Source organism: Heterodontus francisci, chromosome 36 (assembly GCF_036365525.1).
Source record: "Heterodontus francisci isolate sHetFra1 chromosome 36, sHetFra1.hap1, whole genome shotgun sequence".
NCBI classification, from domain to species: domain Eukaryota; kingdom Metazoa; phylum Chordata; class Chondrichthyes; order Heterodontiformes; family Heterodontidae; genus Heterodontus; species Heterodontus francisci.
The window spans coordinates 7957935-7980355 of NC_090406.1; the positions used below are offsets into that span (position 1 = coordinate 7957935).

Genomic DNA, 22421 nt, shown 5'->3' on the forward strand with positions numbered 1-22421 from the left:
GATCTTTGCCCACTCACTCAACCTATCTATATCGGTCTGCAAGCTCCCTATGTCCTCTTCACAACATACTTTTCTAACCATCTTTTTGTCATATGTAAATTTAGTTACCTTGCCAGTGCTCCCCTCATCTAAGTCTTTGATATAAATTGTAAAAAGTTGAGGCCCAGCACAGACCCCTGCGGGACTCCACTCGTCACATCCTGCCAAACAGAAAAGGACCCATTTATGCGTACTCTGTTTTCTGCCAGTCAGCCAATCTTCTATCCATGCTAATATGTTACTCCTACACCATGAGCTCCTACTTTGCACAATAACCTTTTATGTGGCACCTTTTCAAATGCCTTCTGGAAATCCAAATACAGTTTGTCAATGGGCTCCCCTTTATCCACAGCACATGTTACTCCTTCAACGAACTCCAATAAATTGGTTAAACATGATTTCCACCTCAATCCCAATCTCAAAGAGCACACTCTGTGGCCTGAATGGGATTGCCATTTTAGAACTACCTAGTGGTAAATTAAAGGCAGTTTGATACTGCACTGGAGACTGGGTTGAAACTAATTTCACATGACCCTCATAATAGGCAAAGGAGGGTTACATCCCATTAGGTTTGACTGGAATTGAATGAGACCCTAGAGATGAAAGGTCAGAGTTCAACCCTACATCAATCGCCCAGTGTTAATGGCGTTGCTGTCTTTTTGCAGACTATGAACGGCTATGTGACTTATCCCCGAGTGACATCCCGAATACAGATGGCTTCTGGCGCTTTGTTGACATGAGGAAACAGGATGATCCCAGTTTCTTTGAAGAGAGGCACCTTAAATTCATCTCAATGTTGGGCAAGGTATTAACACTGCATTCATAGAGGAATAAAATGGTGGATGGGAAAACGAGAGAGTTAGTTGTGAGCATAAAAGTCACATTTCAAATCCTCAACAATGCTGGGTTCGCTCATCTCAACCCATTCATATAGCTCCTTTTATGTCCTTGGGATGTCCCAAAGGATTTACAGCCAATGAAGTACTTTAGAAATGTCGTTGCTGATTTAATGTGGCAGCCAATGTGTGCATGTATAGCAAGATCCCACAAACAGCAATGAGATAAAAGATCAGATCATTCACTTTAATGATGTTGGTTCAGAGAAACATATTGGGCCAGAACACCTCTTCCAATATTGTCATGGGATCTTCTACATCCACCTGAGGTGCCAGACAGGGCCTTGATTTAACATCTAAACCGAAAACCATCACCTCCGACTCTTTAATTTCTCCTATGATTTTTCTCCTGGGCTTTACTCTCAGCAGTGTCCTGGATATTAATCTTTAATTCCTGGTGACTCCAGGGCAATCCTGGAGGGTTGGCAACTCCCATCCACTAGCCCAGTTTGCTCAGTTTCTCTTGTTCCCCGACTGGCAGGGAAACTTTGGCAGTGTGGAGCTGTGTCGATATGATCCACTTGGCGACAACACAGGAGACCTGGTCGCCGTGAAAAAGTTACAGCACAGCACGACGGAGCACCTTCGGGATTTTGAGCGAGAGATCGCGGTGGTCAAGAATCTCCACAGTGAATACATTGTGAAATACAAAGGGGTCTGCTACAGTGTCGGTGAGCGGGAATGATTTTCAAATTCTTTGTTTTCTTTATTTGTTATGAAGTGCTTTGGAAACTGAGGACTTCATGTTGAAAATTTTTTTAAATTGAGGAATCAAGGGGAACAGACAAAGTCTCATAGTGCAGGAGACAACTAGGGTTGAAAAGGGTAGGAAACAAGACACAAGAGATCACAAGATGAAGAAGACTCATTCTGTCCTGTCCTGTTCTGTCATGTATCGGGGCTTTTTAACAATAGATATTCTTTCAGCTTCAGTGGCCACAGCTCACTCCTGTAAGTGGTCCTTAAGCCCCTAAGGTCTGGAGTGCGCCATTTTCTGCCGAATGTTTTGTTGAATGATATCATCATAATGGAAAACCCATAATCAATACATAGGCTACAGCAGTGGTTCTCAAACTTTTTTGGATTAGTAATCATGGATCAGCCCCATCTAAATCATAACACTATACAATTACTCATAATACCAGGGAAAACTTGTATTTTGGCACCATTTCTTTGACTTTAAGTAGCATGTAGTATTCAAATATTTTAAAAGCTCCCCTCTCTTGAACAAGGCTGATCTCACCTGGCACCCACTACCAGCTGTGGGAACTGCGGATCTACCTGGCAATCTTCTTGCTGTTCTCAGCAGACCTCCCAGCAGGCCCCACACCCCCTCGCCCCACACCCCCTTGCCCCACCCCCGAGGGGAGACAGCCAGCCCATTCTACACTGCGCAAGTGGCAACCGCACTTCAGTCCTGCCTTCCTGCTCACACCAAGGGTTGGATTTTCCTCTCCCTCTGCCGGGAGTGGCGACGGACGAAACAAAATGGCAGCCCGCATGCACGGGCCGGGTACCGCCATGGCTGCCGCGATCTTCCTTGCTTTGGCCCAGGATAATGAGCTGGTCGGGCCGCCCCGCAACCACCCCCCCAATCATTTTTAAAGGGCAGCCAGCCCGGCCAGCTCATTTACATTTTTAAAGGACTGCACCCCCCCAATGTACAGCCGATAAATCTATTGCCCCTTCCCCCCTCATAACAATTAAATTCAACATTTGCCCTCTCCCCCACAAATCATTTATCTTCAACACTTCACCTTCCCCCCCCAACCCCAAACCGATCAAAGTGCAGAGGTCTCCCCATCCCATCTTCCCCTACACTAGTAATTAGAGCCCGTTCTGCACCCCCCCCCCTTCCATGCTTCAATAAAAATCATAAGCTTCCCCCTCCCCAATACGGTGACGCCTGCTTTCCCTGGAAGGGAAAGTGAAAGTGCGTGAGTGTCGGCCGCTGCTCAGAAGATTGCAGCCCAGAGGTAAGATCACTGTCGATTTTATTTAAATATATTCATTTCATTAATTTAAATATGTTAATCCGGATCCCACACCCTGCGGCTGCGGGGGGTGGGGCTGCCACGGAGCCTTGCCACCACCAGGAAGAGCGGACCCGGCATTCATGGCATCGGGCTCCGTGGCGGGCTGCTGCTGGAACAATCTTCTGGCCCCTCCCACCCCCGCCACGGAGCCCGACGTCGGGAGCTCAGTCAAATGTCGGCCCAAGTGTGAATCAGGCCGCCACTCACTTACGTACCGCTGGGCTATTTTACAGATGCCCTGGAAAATCTTTTCAGATCTCTCAACCACCACCTCCCCAGGGATTGAAGCACCCTGTTTGAGAAACAACAGGCTATTAGTATGAAGCAGATGCCACTGCCGTGTGAATTCTCCTCCTGATGGGGCAAACAGACTTACTAATCTGAGGCATATGCTCTGACCTGGTTTTATTGGATAAATAATTTAGTTCACTGATTCCCTCTAGTCCTCGATTTGTAAACAACAAAGGTGCAATCACTTTCTCTCTGAACACAAGCCCTGAGTCAAAAGACCATGATTGTAAACTTATACGAGCTTAACTTCCAGCTATTTAAAACACGCTTTTAAAACACGGACATCCTTTCGGAACAAAAGCAAAATACAGTGGATGCTGGAAATCTGAAATAAAAACAGAAAATACTGGAAATACTCAGCAGATCAGGCAGCATCTGTGAAGAGAGAAACAGAGTTAACGTTTCAGGTCGATGACCAGGGATTCTGATGAAGAGTCGGCGACCTGAAATGCTAACTCAGCATCCTTTTGGATATTGCTTGTGCAATTCAAAACACAGCCTGTCTCCTGGTTTTTCTTACAGTAAATAAAGGGTCCTGCACCAGATTGGGGCTTTACCCTTTGAACTGTGACCCATAGGGCTTGTGAAGATCCCCTCAGATCTGAAACAAGGGCAGCAGACAATATACCTCTCATGATTTAAACTAAATAGCTATTCATTCATATCGAATGACAGAAATCTTCATTATACGAACATACGAATTAGGAGCAGAAGTAGGCCATTCGGCCCCTCGAGCCTGCTTTGCCTTTCAATAAGATCATGGCTGATCAGTTTGTGTTTCGAATTCCACATTCCCATCTACCCCCGATAACCTTTGATTCCCTTGCCTGACAAGAATCTACCTCCACCTTAAAAATATTCAATGACCCCGCCTCCACCACCTTCTGAGGCAGAGAGTTCCAAAGTCGCACAACCCACGGAGAAAAAAATTCTCCTCATCTCTGTCCTAATAGGGCGTCCCCTGATTTCAAAACAATGCCCCCTCGTTCTGGACTCACCCACATTCACCTTGTCAAGACCGTTCAGGATCTTATAAACTTCAATCAAGTCTCCCCTCACTCTTGTAAACTCCAGTGAAAACAAGCCCAGTCTGTCCAACCTTTTCTCAAAAGACAACCTGCTCATTTCATGTATCCTCCTCTGAACCGTCTCTGCCTCATTAATGGCCTCAGATGATTATCATTGAATACAAGCGGTTCACAAGGAGGAGGTGTTATCAATTTTAGAAAGTGTGAAAATAGATAAGTCCCCTGGGCCAGATGGGATTTATCCTAGGATTCTCTGGGAAGCCAGGGAGGAGATTGCAGAGCCTTTGTCCTTGATTTTTATGTTGTCATTGTCGACAGGAATAGTGCCGGAAGACTGGAGGATAGCAAATGTTGTCCCCTTGTTCAAGAAGGGGAGTAGAGACAGCCCTGGTAATTATAGACCTGTGAGCCTTACTTCGGTTGTGGGTAAAATGTTGGAAAAGGTTATAAGAGACAGGATTTATAATCATCTTGAAAAGAATACGTTCATTAGCGATAGTCAGCACGGTTTTGTGACGGGTAGGTCGTGCCTCACAAACCTTATTGAGTTTTTCGAGAAGGTGACCAAACAGGTGGATGAGGGTAAAGCAGTGGATGTGGTGTATATGGATTTCAGTATGGCGTTTCATAAGGTTCCCCATGGTAGGCTATTGCAGAAAATATGGAAGTATGGGGTTGAAGGTGATTTAGAGCTTTGGACCAGAAATTGGCTAGCTGAAAGAAGACAGAGGATGGTGGTTGATGGCAAATGTTCATCCTGGAGTTTAGTTACTAGTGGTGTACCGCAAGGATCTGTTTTGGGGCCACTGCTGTTTGTCATTTTTATAAATGACCTGGAAGAGGGTGTAGAAGGGTGGGTTAGTAAATTTGCGGATGACACTAAGGTCGGTGGAGTTGTGGATAGTGCCGAAGGATGTTGTAGGGTACAGAGGGACATAGATAGGCTGCAGAGCTGGGCTGAGAGATGGCAAATGGAGTTTAATGCGGAAAAGTGCGAGGTGATTCACTTTGGAAGGAGTAACAGGAATGCAGAGTACTGGGCTAATGGGAAGATTCTTGGTAGTGTAGATGAACAGAGAGATCTTGGTGTCCAGGTGCATAAATCCCTGAAGGTTGCTACCCAGGTTAATAGGGCTGTTAAGAAGGCATATGGTGTGTTAGCTTTTATTAGTAGGGGGATTGAGTTTCGGAGCCACGAGGTCATGCTGCAGCTGTACAAAACTCTGGTGAGACCGCACCTGGAGTATTGCGTGCAGTTCTGGTCACCGCATTATATCAAAGATGTGGAAGCTATGGAAAGGGTGCAGAGGAGATTTACTAGGATGTTGCCTGGTATGGAGGGAAGGTCTTACGAGGAAAGGCTGAGGGACTTGAGGTTGTTTTTGTTGGAGAGACGGAGGAGGAGAGGTGACTTAATAGAGACATATAAGATAATCAGAGGGTTGGATAGGGTGGATAGTGAGAGTCTTTTTCCTCGGATGGTGATGGCAAACACGAGGGGACATAGCTTTAAGTTGAGGGGTGATAGATATAGGACAGATGTCAGAGGTAGTTTCTTTACTCAGAGAGTAGTAGGGGCGTGGAACGCCCTGCCTGTAACAGTAGTAGACACGCCAACTTTAAGGGCATTTAAGTGGTCATTGGATAGACATATGGATGAAAATGGAATAGTGTAGGTCAGATGGTTTCACAGGTCGGCGCAACATCGAGGGCCGAAGGGCCTGTACTGCGCTGTAATGTTCTAATTCTAATTCTAATTCTAAAGCTTTCTAGTTAATTGGTATCTGGAGCTTTCTGTTCTTCCCAGTTTTATCAGTTTGCATATATGTGGTACACCACAGTCAGTATATGGAATCATTTTTTAAAAATTCTTTCACAGGATGTGGGCATCTCTGGCTATGCCAGCATTTATTGCCCATTCCTAATTGCCCTTGAGAAGGTGGTGGTGAGCTGCCTTTCTGAACTGCTGCAGTCTGTGTGATGTAGGTATACCCACAGTACTGTTTGGAAGGGAGTTCCAGGATTTGGACCCAGCGACAGTGAAGGAATGGCAATATAGTTCCAAGTCAGGATGGTGTGTGACTTGGAGGAGAACTTGCAGGTGGTGGTGTTCCCATGCATCTGCTTCTAGGTGGTAGAGGTCACAGTTTGGAAGGTGCTGTCTAAGGAGCCTTGGTGAGTTGCTGCAGTGCAGCTTGTAGGTAGTACACACTGCTGCCACTGTGCATCGGTGGTGGAGAAGGTGAATGGCACCCCATCCACAAACATTCAAGCAGGCTGCTTTGTTCTGGATGGTGTGGAGCTTCTCGAGTGTTGTTGGAGCTGCACCCATCCAGGAAAGTGGAGAGTATTCCATCACACTCCTGACTTGTGTCTTGTAGATGGTGGACAGGCTTTGGGGAGTCAGGAGGTGGGTTACTCACGCAGAATTCACAGCCTCTGACCTGCTCTTGTAGCGACAGTATTTATGTGGCTACTCCAGTTCAGTTTCTGGTCAATGGTAACCACCAGGATGTTGACAGTGGGGGATTCAGCGATGCTAATGCCATTGAATGTCAAGGGGAGATGGTTAGATTCTCTTTTTTGGAGAGAGAAAAAAAATTATATGGCTTACAAGGTGGCTATTCAGCCCATCATGTCTGTGCTGGTTCCTTTGAAAGAGTTATCCAATTAGTCCCATTACCCTGTTCTTTTCCCATAGCCCTGTAATCTTTCCCAATTTATGTAATTATCCAATTCTCCTTTGAAATGAAAGTTACTATTGAATCTACTTCCACCGCCCTTTCAGGCAGCGCATTCCAGATCACAACAATTCACAGTGTAAAACAAATTCTCCAAATTTTCCTCCTGATTTTTTGACAGTTAAATCTGTGCCCATTGGTTTCTGGCCCTCCTGCCAGTGGAAACAGTTTCTCCCCATCAATTCTATTAAAAAAAGCATCATAATTTTGAATACCCCTATTAAATCCCTAATTAACTGTCTCTGCTGTAAGGAGAACAATCCCAGCTTCTCTAGTCTCTCCAGGTATGTGACTTTGGCTGTGTGGGTACAGTAGTACAGTGGTTATGTTGTTGGTCTAATAATCCTGAAATGTGAGTTCAAATCCCACTGTAGTAGTTTGTGTTTAGTTAATTAAATGAATATCGAATTTAGAAGCTAGTATCAGTAATAGTGACCATAAAACTACTGGATTGTTGTAAGAATCCACCTAGTTTACTAGATCATAAGATCATAAGAACTAGAAGCAGGAGTAGGCCGTCCGGCCCCTCGAACCTGCTCCGCCATTCAATAAGATCATGGCTGATCTTTTCGTGGACTCGGATCCACTTACCCGCGCTCTCACCGTATCCCTTAATTCCTTTATTGTTCAAAAAGATATCTACCTTAGCTTTAAAAACGTGTACTGAAGAAGCGTCAACTACTTCACTGGGCAAGGAATTCCATAGATTTACAACCCTCTGGGTGAAGAAGTTCCTTCTTAATTCAGTCCTAAATCTGCTCCCTCTAATCTTGAGGCTATGCCCTCTTGTCCTAGCTTCACCTGCCAGTGGAAACATCCTCTCTACTTGTATCTTATCTATTCCCTTCATAATTTTATATGTTTCTATAAGATCCCCCCTCATTCTTCTGAATTCCAATGAATATAATCCCAATCTACTCAGTCTCTCCTCATAAGCCAACCCCCTCAACTCCGGAATCAACCTAGTGAACCTCCTCTGCACCCTCTCCAGTGCCAGTACATCCTTTCTCAAGTAAGGAGACCAAAACTGCACACAGTACTCCAGGTGCGGCCTCACCAGTACCTTATACAGCTGCAACATAACCTCTCTGCTTTTAAACTCAATCCCTTTAGCAATGAAGGACAAAATTCCATTTGCCTTCCTAATTACTTGCTGTACCTGCAGACCAACCTTCTGCGATTCATGCACAAGGACACCCAGGTCCCTCTGCATAGCAGCATGCTGCAACTTTTTACCATTCAAGTAATAATCCTTTTTACTGTTACTCCTACCGAAATGAATGACTTCACATTTACTAAGGTCTTTAGGGAAGGAAATTTGCCATCCTTACCTAGTCTGGTGTATATATGACTCCAGACTCACAGCAAAGTGGTTGACTCTTAACTGAGCTCTGAAATGGCCCAGCAAGCCATTTGATTGTATATAAGAATGGGCAATTACCTTGGCAGTGGCAGCCATATCCTGTGAATGAATTTTTAAAAAGTTGAACCGATGTGTTCAACAATACAGATTTAACCCTTTCCATGCTGATTCTAACAGTCATGAAACACAAGTCAAAAAATACAGCAAGGCATAAATTCACACGACCGTAGGCCGTCTGATTGCTATGTTGTGGCTAAATAACGACAGTCTTCAGTACCAGAAGTCTAAAGTTTGCCGAGAGAAGCAAAGGACATCAAGGGTCCCACAGTTTTGAGACCCCTTGAGTTAGAGTAGGTGATTCAACAAGTCTTGATTTCAACATAAGGAGGGTGCAGGCTAAAGGGTGGAAGAGAGTGTAAATGGTCTTGAAGTTCAGAAGTCAGAGAGGAAGGTAGTAGTTTTGATAGAAAAATACTAAAAAAACTTTTCAAAGCAGAGAGAGACTGGAGACTGGAGGTGAGGGAAGGATTCCTCAGTGATGAATACTTTCCTTCTCCACTAAAGGGAAAAAACCTGTATTTTTATTTCTACGTGTTACCTAAATGTTTACATAAAAATATTTTTTTTTTAAATCAAAAAGTTCATCCAGGTGAGACACTCAGACTCATTGAAAAATCTGGTTCAGTTTGTATGGAAGGCTCCACACCATTCGCATTTCTCCACAATATGTTCCATACTGTCTGTGACTCAACATCGTTACACGCCCGTGTAACACTTCTTGTGTCAGAAATAGCTGTTGTTTTATTTCCACAGGGCGCAGGAACCTGAGACTGATCATGGAATACCTGCCATATGGAAGCCTGCGAGATTACTTGCAAAAGAACAAGCACAGACTGGATCACAAAAAACTCTTGCAGTACGCCTCGCAAATATGTAAGGTGAGCAGGGCCAAGGAGAGAGGGTTCGACTTGCATAGTTTGGGTATTTATTACACTGTGTGACTTGAGGTGACAGGTACCTTCATTTCAGTGCAGTAGAATAGAGTGTCCAACACAAGGTCTACAGGCAAACCCAGCCCTTGTATCAGCCTCACTGAGCTCCTACCGGTTCCTTTCACCTTTCTGTGCTTGTCCGCAGTCACATGTAGACTTCAACTCAAGTTCAGCTGTTGAACTTTCTTTACCTGAGAGATTGCTAAAGGCTCCCTGTTTAGCACCAGGTGTCAACCTTGGGTCACTTGGTGGCACTCTCTGAGCCAGAAGGTTGTGGGTCCAAACTCCACTTCAAGGCCGCGGCATATAATCCAAGCTGACACACCCAGCGCAGTAGCGAGGAAGTGCTGCACTGTCGAAGGTGCTGTATTTCAGTTGAGATGCTAAACCAAGGCCCTGTCTGCTCTCTCAGGTAGACATAAAAGAGCCAGAATTCAAAAAGGTACAGCGGGATGGGTGGGTCCTGGCCAATATTTATCCCTAAACCAATATTCACTAATTCAGTTTATCTGGTTATTTATCCCCTTCCTGTATGTGGGATCTTGCTGTGTGCAAATTGGCTGCCATGTTTCCTGCATTACAACAGCTCCTGACCTCATTACAGCCTTGGTTCAAACTCAAGAGGTGAGGTGAGAGCGACTGCCCTTGACATCAAGGTAGCATTTGACCGAGTATGGCATCAAGGAGCACTAGCAAAACTGGAATCAATGGGAATCAGGGGGAAAATTCTCTGTTGGTTGGAGTCATACCTAGCACAAAGGAAGGTGGTTGTGGTTGTTGGATGTCAATCATCTCAGCGCCAGGACATCACTGCAGGAGTTCCTTAGGGTAGTGTCCTAGGTCCAATCATCTTCAGCTGCTTCATCAATGACCTTCCTTCAATCATGAGGTCAGAAGTGGGTATGTTCGCTGATGATTGCATGATGTTCAGCACCATTTGCAACTCCTAAGATACTAAAGCAGTCCAAGTAGAAATGCAGCAAGACCTGAACATCATTCAGGCTTGGGCTGATAAATGGCAAGTAAAATTCATGCCACACAAGTGCCGGGCAATGACCATCTCCAACAAGAGAGAATCTAACCATCTCCCCTTGACATTCAATGACATTACCATTGCTGAATCCCTCACTATCAACATCTTAGGGGCTACCATTGACTAGAAACTGAACTGGAGTAGCCATATAAATACTGTGGCTACAAGAGCAGGTCAAAGGCTAGGAATCCTCCGGTGAGTATCTCACCTCCTGACTCCCCAAAGCCTGTCCACCATCTACAAGGCACAAGTCAGGAGTGTGTTGGAATACTCTCCACTTGCCTGGATGGGTGCAGCTCCAACAACACTCAAGAAGCTCCACACCATCCAGAACAAAGCAGTCCACTTGATTGGCACCCCGTCCACAAACATTCACTCCCTCCACCACTGACGCACAGTGGTAGCAGCAGTGTGTACCATCTACAAGATGCACTGCAGCAATGCACCAAGGCTCCTTAGACAGCATCTTCCAAACCTGCGACCTCTACCAACTAGAAGAACAAGGGCAGCAAATGCATGGGAACACCATCACCTGCAAGTTCTCTCCAAGTCACACACCATCCTGACTTGGAGCTATATCGCTGTTCCTCCATTGTCACTGTGTCAAAATCCTGGAACTCCCTTCCTAACTGCATTGTAGGTGCACCTACCTCACACTGCAGCAGTTCAAGAAGACAGCTCACCACCACCTTCTCAAGGGCAATTAGGGATGGGAAATAAATTCTGGCCTGGCCACCCTAGACACCCACATCCCATAAATGAATTTAAAAAAAACAGTGACCACATCTCAAGGGGGGTTCATTGGCTGTAAAGTGCTTTGAGATGTCCTGCTGTCATGAAAGGTGCTATATAAATGCAAGTTCTTCCCGCCAGACGTACAGCTGAGACTCCTGACACCCCATGTAAATTTATGGTCTCTCGCCAATGGATGTGCTTGGCTTTTCTATGTATGAAGGGAGGTTGGATGATTTTTATATTGGGGCCTTTAGACCTAGGGGCTGACAACTCAGGTTGGATATATTCCTGGAGATAGTATAACCTGACCTCCAGCCTCCAAAACCCTGCCTCCACACATCTGCCATTGGTCAGCCAACACGTCCATTCTCGCAGTGCCCCACCTTTCCACAATCAATCGGAAAGAGAACAGACTCTTCATTCGCCAGATAAAAGCAAAATACTGCGAATGCTGGAAATCTGAAATAAAAACAAGAAATGCTGGAAATACTCAGCAGGTCTGGCAGCATCTGTGGAGAGAGAAGCAGGTAACCCAAAGAGTTCCGAAGAAGGGTCACTGACCCAAAACGTTAACTCTGTTTCTCTCTCCACAGATGCTGCCAGACCTGCTGAGTATTTCCAGCATTTCTTGTTTTTATCTCTTCGTTACCCAATTGGATGATCTTAGCTGTCAGCCTTTTCCCCAAATGCTGATATTTGTACAATTAACAACCAAATATTCAAAGAATTTTATTTTAAAAACACAATATTTTTGATGCCCCCCACACAAGATTTTTTTTCTTCAGTTTTCTCGCCGCAGTATCCTGGAGTTTAATGTCTAATCCCAGCGCCAGGGAGATTTGGCAAACCTACGCAGACCCCAAGTGTTTTAGGCGATGGGTTAACATTAACATTTTCTCTAATTAGGCATCACAGTTGAAATGCTCCAACCTGCAAGCACACGTGACAAATCTTTCTGTTCTTTTTGAAAGGGAATGGACTACCTTGGCTCCAAACGATATGTTCACAGGGACCTGGCAACACGGAACATTCTGGTAGAAAGTGACACCTGTGTAAAAATTGGTGACTTTGGACTGACCAAGATTCTGCCTGGAGACAAGGATTATTACAAAGTGCTGGAGCCTGGAGAGAGTCCGATCTTTTGGTAAGAGTGGTAGATGTTATTAATGAACAATGAGGCCTCCCCCTAATGTCTCCGTCAGTTACTGCAAAAGGTTGGTCCTTGGTTTGATTTCTGAGGAATGCTGTGTTGCAAAAGAAAGAAAAAAAGACTTGCATTTATATAGCATCTTTCACGACCACAAGGTGTCCCAAACCACTCGACAGCCAATGCAGTACCTTTTTGAAGTGTAGTCACCATTGTCGGGAAAGCGGCAGCCAATTTGCACACAGCAAGCTCCCACAAACAGCAACGTGATAATAACCAGATAACCTGTTTTTTTGTGACGTTGGTTGAGGGATAAATATTGGCCAGGACACCAGGGAGAATTCCCCTGCTCTGCATCAAAATAGTGCCCCTGGGATTCTTTACATCTACCTAGAAGGACAGACAGGGCCTCGGTTTAATGTCTAATCCAAAAGACGGCACCTCTGACAGTGCAGCACTCCCACAGTACTGCACTGGAATTGTTAGCCTAGATTTTTGTGCTCTAGTCCCGAAGTGGAACTTAAACCCACAGCCTTGTGACTCAGAGACAAGGGCGCTACTCACTGATCCGCATAGATAGGTAAAAATATAGAAATGGTAGCTTTATTATACCTCTGTGCATATGCTTCACCTGCCTAGATGAGAGCAGCTGCAACAATACACAAGGGGCTGAATTTTATAGACCCCCCCGATGTCAGGGGTCATGGTGGGACGGTCGGAAAATGCCTCTGGGAGAAGGCTGCCACGCACCCCGATGCCAGGAGGGCCAGGAGAGCCTGGGTCAAATCAGCGTCATTGATGTAGGGGCTGGTGGTAAAGGTTTTAGGTTAACGTTTATGTCCTTTGGGTCGGGGGGGGGGGGGAAGGTCAGGTGGTCAGGGTAAATGTTTTTTGGGGGGGGGAGAGGGCTAGTAATTAATTTTATGGTTATTGGGGGGGTGGGAGAGGGGCAAAATAAATGTATTTAATTTTTTTATTAATTGTTTCTTTAAATATTTAAATTGAATGGTAGAGCTCGAAGCCCTTTAAAAAGGGTGTCACCGCCTGTACACAGGCAGCTGACGCTATTGCCGTGGGCAGACACCCCGCCCCCTCCACGTGATTGTCGGAGGCGGTCTGCCCCAGCTATTTAAATGAAGGGCTGCGCTTACAATTGTCCTGGCTCCGCGATGTGCAGCCCACCCATTGTTTTCGTATAAATTTCAGCCCAAGAAGTTCGTCACCATTCAGGACAAAGCTTGATCAGCACCCTAGACATCCACTGCCCCCATCACTGGCACACCGTGGCAGCAGCTTGTAGTATCTACACGATGCACTGAGATTGGAAACAAGAGTAATCATATTTTACAAGTTTTCCACTCTAGTATATTTTGATGTTATGCACTGGTGACCTGTGTAAATGATGTCTGCATTGATTTAGGGTACGGTAGCATAGTGGTTATGTTACAACATTAGTAATCTCGAGGCCTGAACTAATGATCTGGAGATATGAGCTGCAATCTCACCATGACAGTGGGGGAATTTAAATTCAGTTAACTAAATAAATCTGGAAGTAAAAGTTAGTATCAATAATGATGACCATGAAACTACTGGACGATCGTAAATACCCATCTGATTCACCAATATCCTTTAGGGAAGGAAATCTGCCATCCTTACCTGGTCTGGCCTACATGTGACTCCAGACCCACAGCAATGTGGTTGACTCTTAACTGCCCTCGGAAATCATCTAGCAAGACATTCATTTGTACTCATGAAGGCAGCTCACCAGCACCTTCTCAAGAACAATTAAGGATGGGCATTAAATGCTGGCCTTGCCAGTGACACACACATCCTGTGAATGAATAAAAAAATTACTGGTGGGTTTTTGGTCGTAATCCTGTTAACGTGATACTGCTGTGTGGAAAGTCTAGATAATAATGTTTGAATTGAATTCCCTTTGTGTTTAGGTATGCCCTTGAATCCCTGTCCGACAGCAAGTTTTCCAGAGAGTCAGATGTGTGGAGCTTTGGTGTTGTGCTTTACGAGTTGTTTACGTACAGTGATCGAAGCAAGAGCCCGCCAATGGTGAGTGCTAATATTGAGGAGGAGGCAAATCCACAAATGCTGCTGAGCTTGGTATTCGAACCCCATAAATCTTTGTGTGCTAAATCAATCTTGGTCAGGACCTCAAAATGTGGAAAGCCTGACATTTCTCAGTCTTCCAATCCAAATAACAGTCTACAGAGTAAATGTTTGAATGCCATGTTATTACACTATCACACAGGGTCAGAATTTACTCTATAGATTGTTCATTGTTGGAAAGGAAGATGGAGGGAAGTAAGAATTTCCATACTTTGAAGTCCTGGCAGAGACGGAGATGGAGTGACAGATGATATGACAAGACCTGATTTCTACCTGGTGAAAATGCAGGGAGGAAGAAGAGTAAGATTTGCAGTTTAAGGCAACGAGAGAGCAAAGTTCAGATAAACAGTGATCAATTTGGTACAGAATGGCAAGAAGGATTGGATTTGGTTTGTGTAGAATTGAAATATAATTAGAAAATATGACACTTGCTTTTTAAATAAGTATTCTTTGTGCGGCAGCCATGTTGTCATGTTCTAATATAGGAAGGTCCATTGAAACAGCAACAGCTAGTCAATCTCCCTTGGCACTGCATAAAGGATGATAAACCAAACGTTATCTTCAGGTGGGACAGAGTCAGGGGACAGGGGCATTACCCATTTTATAATAATGTTTTCTGTCTTTGTTTTGATTGATTGATTTTGCAATTATTGTTCATTCTTAAGTAATACAATTTTCAGCAAATTGGGAATCAGTAAAGCAGAGGTAGTTGGAACATAAACATTTCTCTGCAGCGCAGGCTACAGCACCATCAATGGTGGGAGGGTACAATTACAGTGTGACGAGTTTACATAGACAGTTTCCATTCTAAATTTGGGCACAGGAATTTACAATGGAAAATGTTGACACTAAAGTATGACCAAAACATGACAACAGGAAATAAGGTCTTTCAGACAAAAAAAAGTGTCCAGGCATAAGGGGCTGAATTTTGAGCCCCCGGCTAGGGCTGGGAATGGAGGTGGGCAAGTGCTTAAATATAGCACCTCTGGCCTGCATGCCAGTTCCCTGGCTTCATCCCACCTTCCCGGGCCATTTTCCCAGAGGTGGGACGAGGTGCGGCAGGGCTACCTGCCCACACACTGTGGGTAGCTGATCAAACTAATCAAGGGCCACTTAAGGCCAATTGAAGGAGCCGACTGGGATTTTCCAGTTTGCCTTCAGGTTCCCAGAGGTGGCAGCGATCAATTTAGCTGCTGAAGGCGTCCACCCGGCACCAGACAGGAGGGTGGGGGGGGGGGCGGGGGGGGGTGGAGTGGAGCTCGCACTCCTGGCAAGCTTAGAGGCTCCCCCACCTTCCTTGGTGCTGCAGCAGCCATAGGCCGCCCTTTAGAGGAATTCCCCCTTCACATTGGTGGCTTAGCTGCAAAAGCCATTTTTTATTTATATTTGAAAAAGTCGGAGCGAGGGTGCCTCCATTTTGAAGTGCCCACTCCCCAACTTACCTGCCATGGCATCCTGCTGCTGCTTTTAACCTGGAAGGCCTCTGATTGGCCCACTAGCTTCAAGAGTCGACCCACCGTCCTTAATTGGATGGCAAGCCCATCTGTGGCCATCAATTGGCCGCTCTGGGGAAAATCCCATTGAGTGACTGTTACCCACATCGTGCAGGCTTCTGACCCACATTTGAGCCTGACAGTGATGTTCAGAAGACCACGGGGAAAATCCTGCCCAAGATTTCTAATTATTGAAATCATTGAGAAAATCAGTTGAAGACTTGGAAAGAGGAAATTTCAAGGAATAGGGGCCAAGTTTGGTGTTTAAGAATCTTTAAATTGTAGAAAGAAAGACTGAGTTACCAATTTTGAAGTCCTGGGAAGGAATAAATTGGGTTAAGAGCCAGTGCAATGGCAATGATTTGGACCTGTTGGGAATGAGTGAGGAGGAGGAATGGGTGGGACGACATGCTTGCACCTCAGCGGGAACAAGAGTGGAAAGTTTGGAGAAGCAATGAACAAAGTAATGTTCCTTTCCCTTTCTTTTTTTGGAAAGGAGTTTCTGAGGATGATTGGTGCAGATAAACAGGGTCAGATTGTGTTCCAAATGCTTGAAGTCCTGAAAACCAAACGTCTCCCAGCACCTCAGGACTGTCCCAGAGAGGTAAGGATGCTGCATGCGCTAGGGGTGTCCAAGGCTTTTGTCTCTGTGGGCCATATGATGGAGCCTCAGATGGGGCATCCACTTATACATTAACCAGCCTGAAATCATCCATCCACCCATTTTAATAGGCACAATGAAGATTGATTTTAAAGCTTAGCACCAGCTTCCCATTAATTTAGACATATCTCAAGTCAATGGGCTCTGGTGACTCAATTTAGGTTTCATCTGCCAAGGAGGCTTGTATTTCCCCTGGGAAAGGGGAGCTACTGGATAGAGATCAAGAGCAGATCTTCCCTCCCTAGACCAGGAGTGCTGAGGCGATACCAACCGGTTGAGCTCAACTACCTCAGCATAGACTAGGAATCGAAGCTGGTGACCCCTGTAACTCAACTGCTCACTGTCTTGGTCACCTGAGCCAATGAAGACGGTCATGTTGCCTTTAAGTGGGCTGCTCCAATGTCATTATTGTATCTCTTGACCACTTAAAGATCTAGTGTGGAAATCGATAGGCTCACCACAACCTCATGGGCAGTTAGGGAGGAGCAAGAAAAGTTGGCCTTGCCAGTGATGCTCACATCCCAATTATGAATTTTTTTTAAAAAGTTCACCTTGGGAGATAGCACTGGAACTGATGTTGGGTTGGGCGTGTAACAGGTGGCTGATGTGATTCTACTTGCTTTACGCTGCCCCTGCCAAACCCCCTCCCTTCCAAAGGCTAATCTCTGACCTCAACATCTCTGCACCATGACTGAGATGTGGGGCATTGTAAAAATTAAAATGAAAACTGGCCAAATGTGGGGAATGGCCAGGAATTCCCTGGAATATGCTCCCATTCCGTTGACATAACTTTGCCGGGACATACAAACATACGAATTAGAAGCAGGAGTAGGCCACTCGGCCCTTCCAGCCTGCTCCGTCATTCAATAAGTTCATGGCTGAACTGATTACTCCACATTTCCACCTACCCCCGATAACCTTCCACCCCCTTGCTTATCAAAATCTATCTACCTCTGCCTTAAAAATATTCAAAGACTCTGCTTCCACCGCCTTTTGAGGATTCCAGGGAATAACAGACAAAAGCAAGATCCCTAGCTGATGATTCCCTTCCCCTAACCCAGGGATGTTGAAAGATATTGTAGCACCTTATTTCTACCCCAACTGTAAGCAACAAACTCAGCACCAACTTAAGAAAATTGGCAGACAGGTGGGGGGAGGGTGTAGATGAGGGAAATATTTTTGGTGCAATAAGTTGTGATCTGGAATGTACTACTGCAAAGGTGATTGAAGTAGATTTAATGGTAACTTTCAATACTTGAAGGAAAAGTTTTCAGGGCAGCATAATGAGACGAGTTGGATCGCTCTTTCAAAGCGCCAGCACAGGCACGATGGGCTCAATGGCCTCCTTCTGTGCTGTATGATGAACTTGGGATTGGCCAGGTATGGTCTGTGTGGCTCAGCCCTACACCAGACAATATATTTAGCCATTAAACCATCATATTTTGAGTCTTCAGAAGAATGTTCGAGTGCTTTCTATTGAGCTGATTAGAACACATTGCATGGTACCAGTTTTAATTACTAATGATGATCTTTATCTCTTTTTCAAAAAAACTGTTCTCCAGATGTACAACATAATGCTGAGTTGCTGGAACCATAATCCCGCACAAAGACCAACATTCATGGAACTGCTGCGGAAAGTTGAGGAAATGCAAGATGCCATTCGGTAATCAGCTTTGCTTGCTGGAAAGCACTCACCTCACCGATCAAATATGGGCAGGAGGCTGTGCAGTGTCACCACCGCCCAGAATGAGCTTAAAACTGATTCTTGCACTTATGTGTCACTTTATCAAGTTGTTTGAACTATCTCAATGTGCCTCATACAATTACTCTTGGAGCACAGTCACTGTTGCTGTGTAGTGTAGCCTGAACTTTCCCTGCCACAGCCTTTCCAGTTCCACATTATTCAGTGCCTTCAAAATATCGAACTGGGCATCATGCTGCGATTGTTGGAAGTTGGAAGGAGTTGGTCTTGAGGACTAAATTTTCTCCTTCTGCGCTTTTCTTGTACTTTTGTGATATTTAAATAGCTACCAGCTCTCCCTCTGAGTGTAGAGACTACAGACTAAGGGCAGCGTGAGTGTGAAGAGAAGCAGAGGCAGCACGTATTTAATGTAATTTACTGTTTGTTTTAAAGCTAATTTGCAATAGATGTCCTTCTCGGCACAGAACCTGAGGATAGGCAGAATAGCTGGGGTGTTTACCTGTTGGAAGCTGTGCTTAGAGAGGGAGGGGAAGGATGGAGGGGCGCAGGGTGTGGGGAGTTGCTTGATAGATCCTTCTGGTGGTACAAGTCAGACTGGGAACAGGTGACCCGTCACTGCTCAGTTTACAATGGGAAATCCCATTAAAGCGCCACCTAGAGGGGTCACAAGGAATTGTGACAGCTAACTGTTGACATTGCAATATTGTACAGCTCAAGCAAGATCTTCACCTATCTTTTCAATACAGCTTGCAGCTGATGTATCAATTTCAATATATCATATATATAGATGCTGTTTTTGAACTAACTTTTGTTTGTTCACCTGTTTTATTCAAACGACGTGTCAGTTGGTTTCTGGCCTCAGTCTGATAGAATGTTCCTCAGAGCTTCTGCCAACCTGAGCGAGATCATTCAGTGAACGTAGACTCACCATGAGCCACCAACCCCCAACACTGGAGCAATTGGTCGATGACCTTTCTACCTGTTGAGATACAATGGACTCACATACCCCTCTGTGCCTCCAAACTCTCAGATCACCACCCAGTCTCCACAAGATTGATCATGTATGCAGCCATTGGGAAGTAATGAGCTCCTCTGGGAGTGATGGTCTTGTTTTGTAGGCCCTACAATGGAACCAAGGCCTCCTCTCAGGGAAGGTTGGACCCATTGACTGGCAGAGGCGTGTATTGGGCAGAATTCCCTTGGGATCCTGGAATGTCGATAGAAATCATCCCCCACTTTGGCAACATAACAGAGGTGAGCAGAAGATCCGCCAAACTGTTGCCCTCCACTTACCCCTCCCTCCCCAGGTTGGATCTTTCAGGGTAAGTTATATGGGGGAAGCAACACAGCATTTCCAGGATTAACCCCAAATTCTAACTCCTACATCCATTCCCCCCACCCCACCACCTGACTGACAACTCCACTTGAGAATTCTTTCAATTAGGACCCTAATCTGGATCCAAACCAGACTCACCCAATCCATCAACTCACAGTGGACCAATAAACCCCAATTCATCCATTCTGAGCGCTCTTCCTTGTCCACCCTTCCATCTTGTCCCATCTTACCATTGTACCCCATGGCTGAGTTGATGTGAGCTGTGACTCAGTTGGTAGAAGTCTCGCCTCTGAATTACAAGGTTCTCTTTAAAATCCCTCTCCAGGGGTTGAGAACAACAATCAAGGGTGACACATGCCAGTGCAGTACTGAGGGACTGCTGCACTGCTGTAGGGGCTGTCTTTGGATGAGGCATTAAACTGAGACCCTATCTGCCTGTTTGGGTGGATGTAAAAGATCACATGGTACTATTTTGAAGAAGAGCAGGGGAGTTCTCCCTGGTGTCCTGGGCCACTATTTATCCCTCAATCAATGTCACAAAACCAGATTATCTGGTCATTATCACATTGCTGTTTGTGGGATCTTGCTGTGCGTAGAATGGCTGCCACATTTCCTACATTACAACAGTGACTACATTTCAAAAGTAGTTCATTGACTGTAAAGCACTTTGAGACGTTCGGTGCTTGTGAAAGGCGCTATATAAATGCAAGTATTTTTTTTAAAAATTGGCTTCAGAAAATGAACTGTGAGGAAAGAAGCAGCAGAAAAGACAGTAAAGAAAGAGCCAATTCATGGAGGAAAAAATGAAAGGGTTCAAGATTCTGTTTCTACAGTGGAGGCACTTTGTATCTGCAGAGTTGTTACTGTCACAACTTATATCTGAAAAGCAGCAGACATCAGCTGGTAAGGGGAATGATAGAACACAAATGTTGCAATTCTCACATCTCCCATCAGGTGAAAGATAGCTTTAGTTCAGAAAAAAATGTATTTTTCACAAAAGCAAGAAGTGTATTTGAAATGAGAGCAGGGCCTGAGGTACATGCTAGCTGCCAGTCAACCGACCAAATCTCAAAAACGAAACCACCGCACCACAATTAACCCAGTGAGTGATGTGTGGTCTGACTTCACATAAGAACGTAAGATATAGGAGCAGGAGTAGGCCATTCCGGTCCCCTGAGCAACCTCCACCATTCAATAAGACCCTGCCTGATCTTTCACCTCAATTCCACTAACCGTTCTTTCCCAAATAATATATGCAAAAATGTACGAGGGTTGTGGGAGAGGGAATTTGTTAAGGCAGAAAAAAATGCAGTCAAGGAATACAGTATCAATCAAACAATGCTACAAATCTCAAAGAAACAAAAAATCAAACTAAGGACAAAGGCAAGGAGAACTCGGTTAAATGTCACCTTGTAGCATCTCCCGGTTTAGAGCCTAGTGTGTTGCTGACACACGCAGACTGGGAAGGTCCTAAACTCAGATGAGAGAGAAGAAGGAAAAAATCAACCATTATCCCTCCGACAATCCCTGTGCAGTACTGAGGGAGTGCTGCACCGTCGAAGGTGCAATCTTTCAAACCCGGTTTGCTCTCTCAGATGGTAAAAGATTCCATGACACTATTTTTTTGAAGAAGATCAGAAGAATTCTCCTTGGTGTCCTGGTCAATATTTATTTCTCAACCAAAATTACTAAAAACAGATTAACTGGTCTTTATCACATTGCTGTGCGTGGGAGCTTGTGTGCAAATTGGTTGCTGTATTTCCTATATTTCAACAATAACTACACTTCAAAAGTACTTCATTGGCAATAAACCACATTGAGATGTCCTGAGGATGTGAAAGGCAGTATATAAATGTAAGTCTCTCATTCCTTCTTGCCTGATGAAGCTGCTTGCTCAAGATTGGTAGGGATGTGGGTTAATGGAAGATCTACCCAAGGTCCTAATAAACACCGCCACCAACTCCTAATTGAGAAGTGGTTGCTATAAAACATGGGGTGGAGTTCCAGTTCAACCTGGTTCATCCCCATTCTCGACTCCCTAGTCAGCCAGTCCACCCAGGTCCATTTCTGACCCCATCCCAATTTCAGCCGCAAAGATTAAAAAGTAAATCTCTCATGTGTCGATATTGGCAGATAGTTTTCGGTGGCGTTGACATTCTCTAGTATAACTGTACTCACTTTCTTAAAGCATTTTTGGTTAAGACTAGCAAATAAACCCAACTCATCAGCAAAGTTGCTACTGCTGCAAAAAGTATTTTTAGCTGCTAATTTATCACAGTTCTGTGTTATCATTGGTTATGATAATTAAAATAATACAATGTACTTTATCTGATGAGCTGGTTCAGTTTGTTTTTATTGAAGGTTATGTCTTGCCCAAATTAAGAGAAGCCTCAAGGTTGTGTGACTGACAGCTCTCCTCATAGAAAGAGCTGGAAGCTGCACCAGTCTGCTGGGTTAACAAGACAAAAACAAATAAATAGAGGGATTCCCTTGATGACTGAAGTGGTATAAATGAGATAATGAGCTGCACATACCAGTGGCAGGTCCCATTTCCCAAGTCCCTTCTTGGATCAGGAAAGTAAATTATGGTAACAAGAGTTGATAAGGGAAATGGAGAAATTCCCTGGTTTCCTGCCACCTTAGCGACACTTCCAGTGTTTCACCACCTGAAGTGACCGCAGACTTATAATATGTCCAGCCAGCCTGACACTCCCAGTGCCAGGACTGAGGGAGTGCTGTACTGTCAGATGTGGCATCTATTGGATGGGACATTAAAACAGAAGTCCCACCTACCCTCTCAGGTAGAG

General features: G+C 44.9%; 1 protein-coding gene across 3 annotated transcripts in view; it reads left to right on the forward strand.

Annotated features, from left to right (window-relative positions):
* Positions 1-21941, forward strand: part of LOC137351558 (tyrosine-protein kinase JAK2-like) — a 91059-nt gene extending 69118 nt beyond the window's left edge. For all 3 annotated transcript variants that reach the window (XM_068016080.1, XM_068016082.1, XM_068016081.1), the window contains exons 18-24: positions 705-844; positions 1417-1606; positions 9208-9332; positions 12126-12298; positions 14248-14365; positions 16412-16519; positions 18139-21941. In XM_068016080.1, coding sequence (XP_067872181.1) covers positions 705-844; positions 1417-1606; positions 9208-9332; positions 12126-12298; positions 14248-14365; positions 16412-16519; positions 18139-18243 — 959 coding nt within the window. In that variant the 3' untranslated portion in view covers positions 18244-21941. The remainder of the gene's footprint in view (positions 1-704; positions 845-1416; positions 1607-9207; positions 9333-12125; positions 12299-14247; positions 14366-16411; positions 16520-18138) is intronic.
* Positions 21942-22421: the final 480 nt, after the last annotated feature.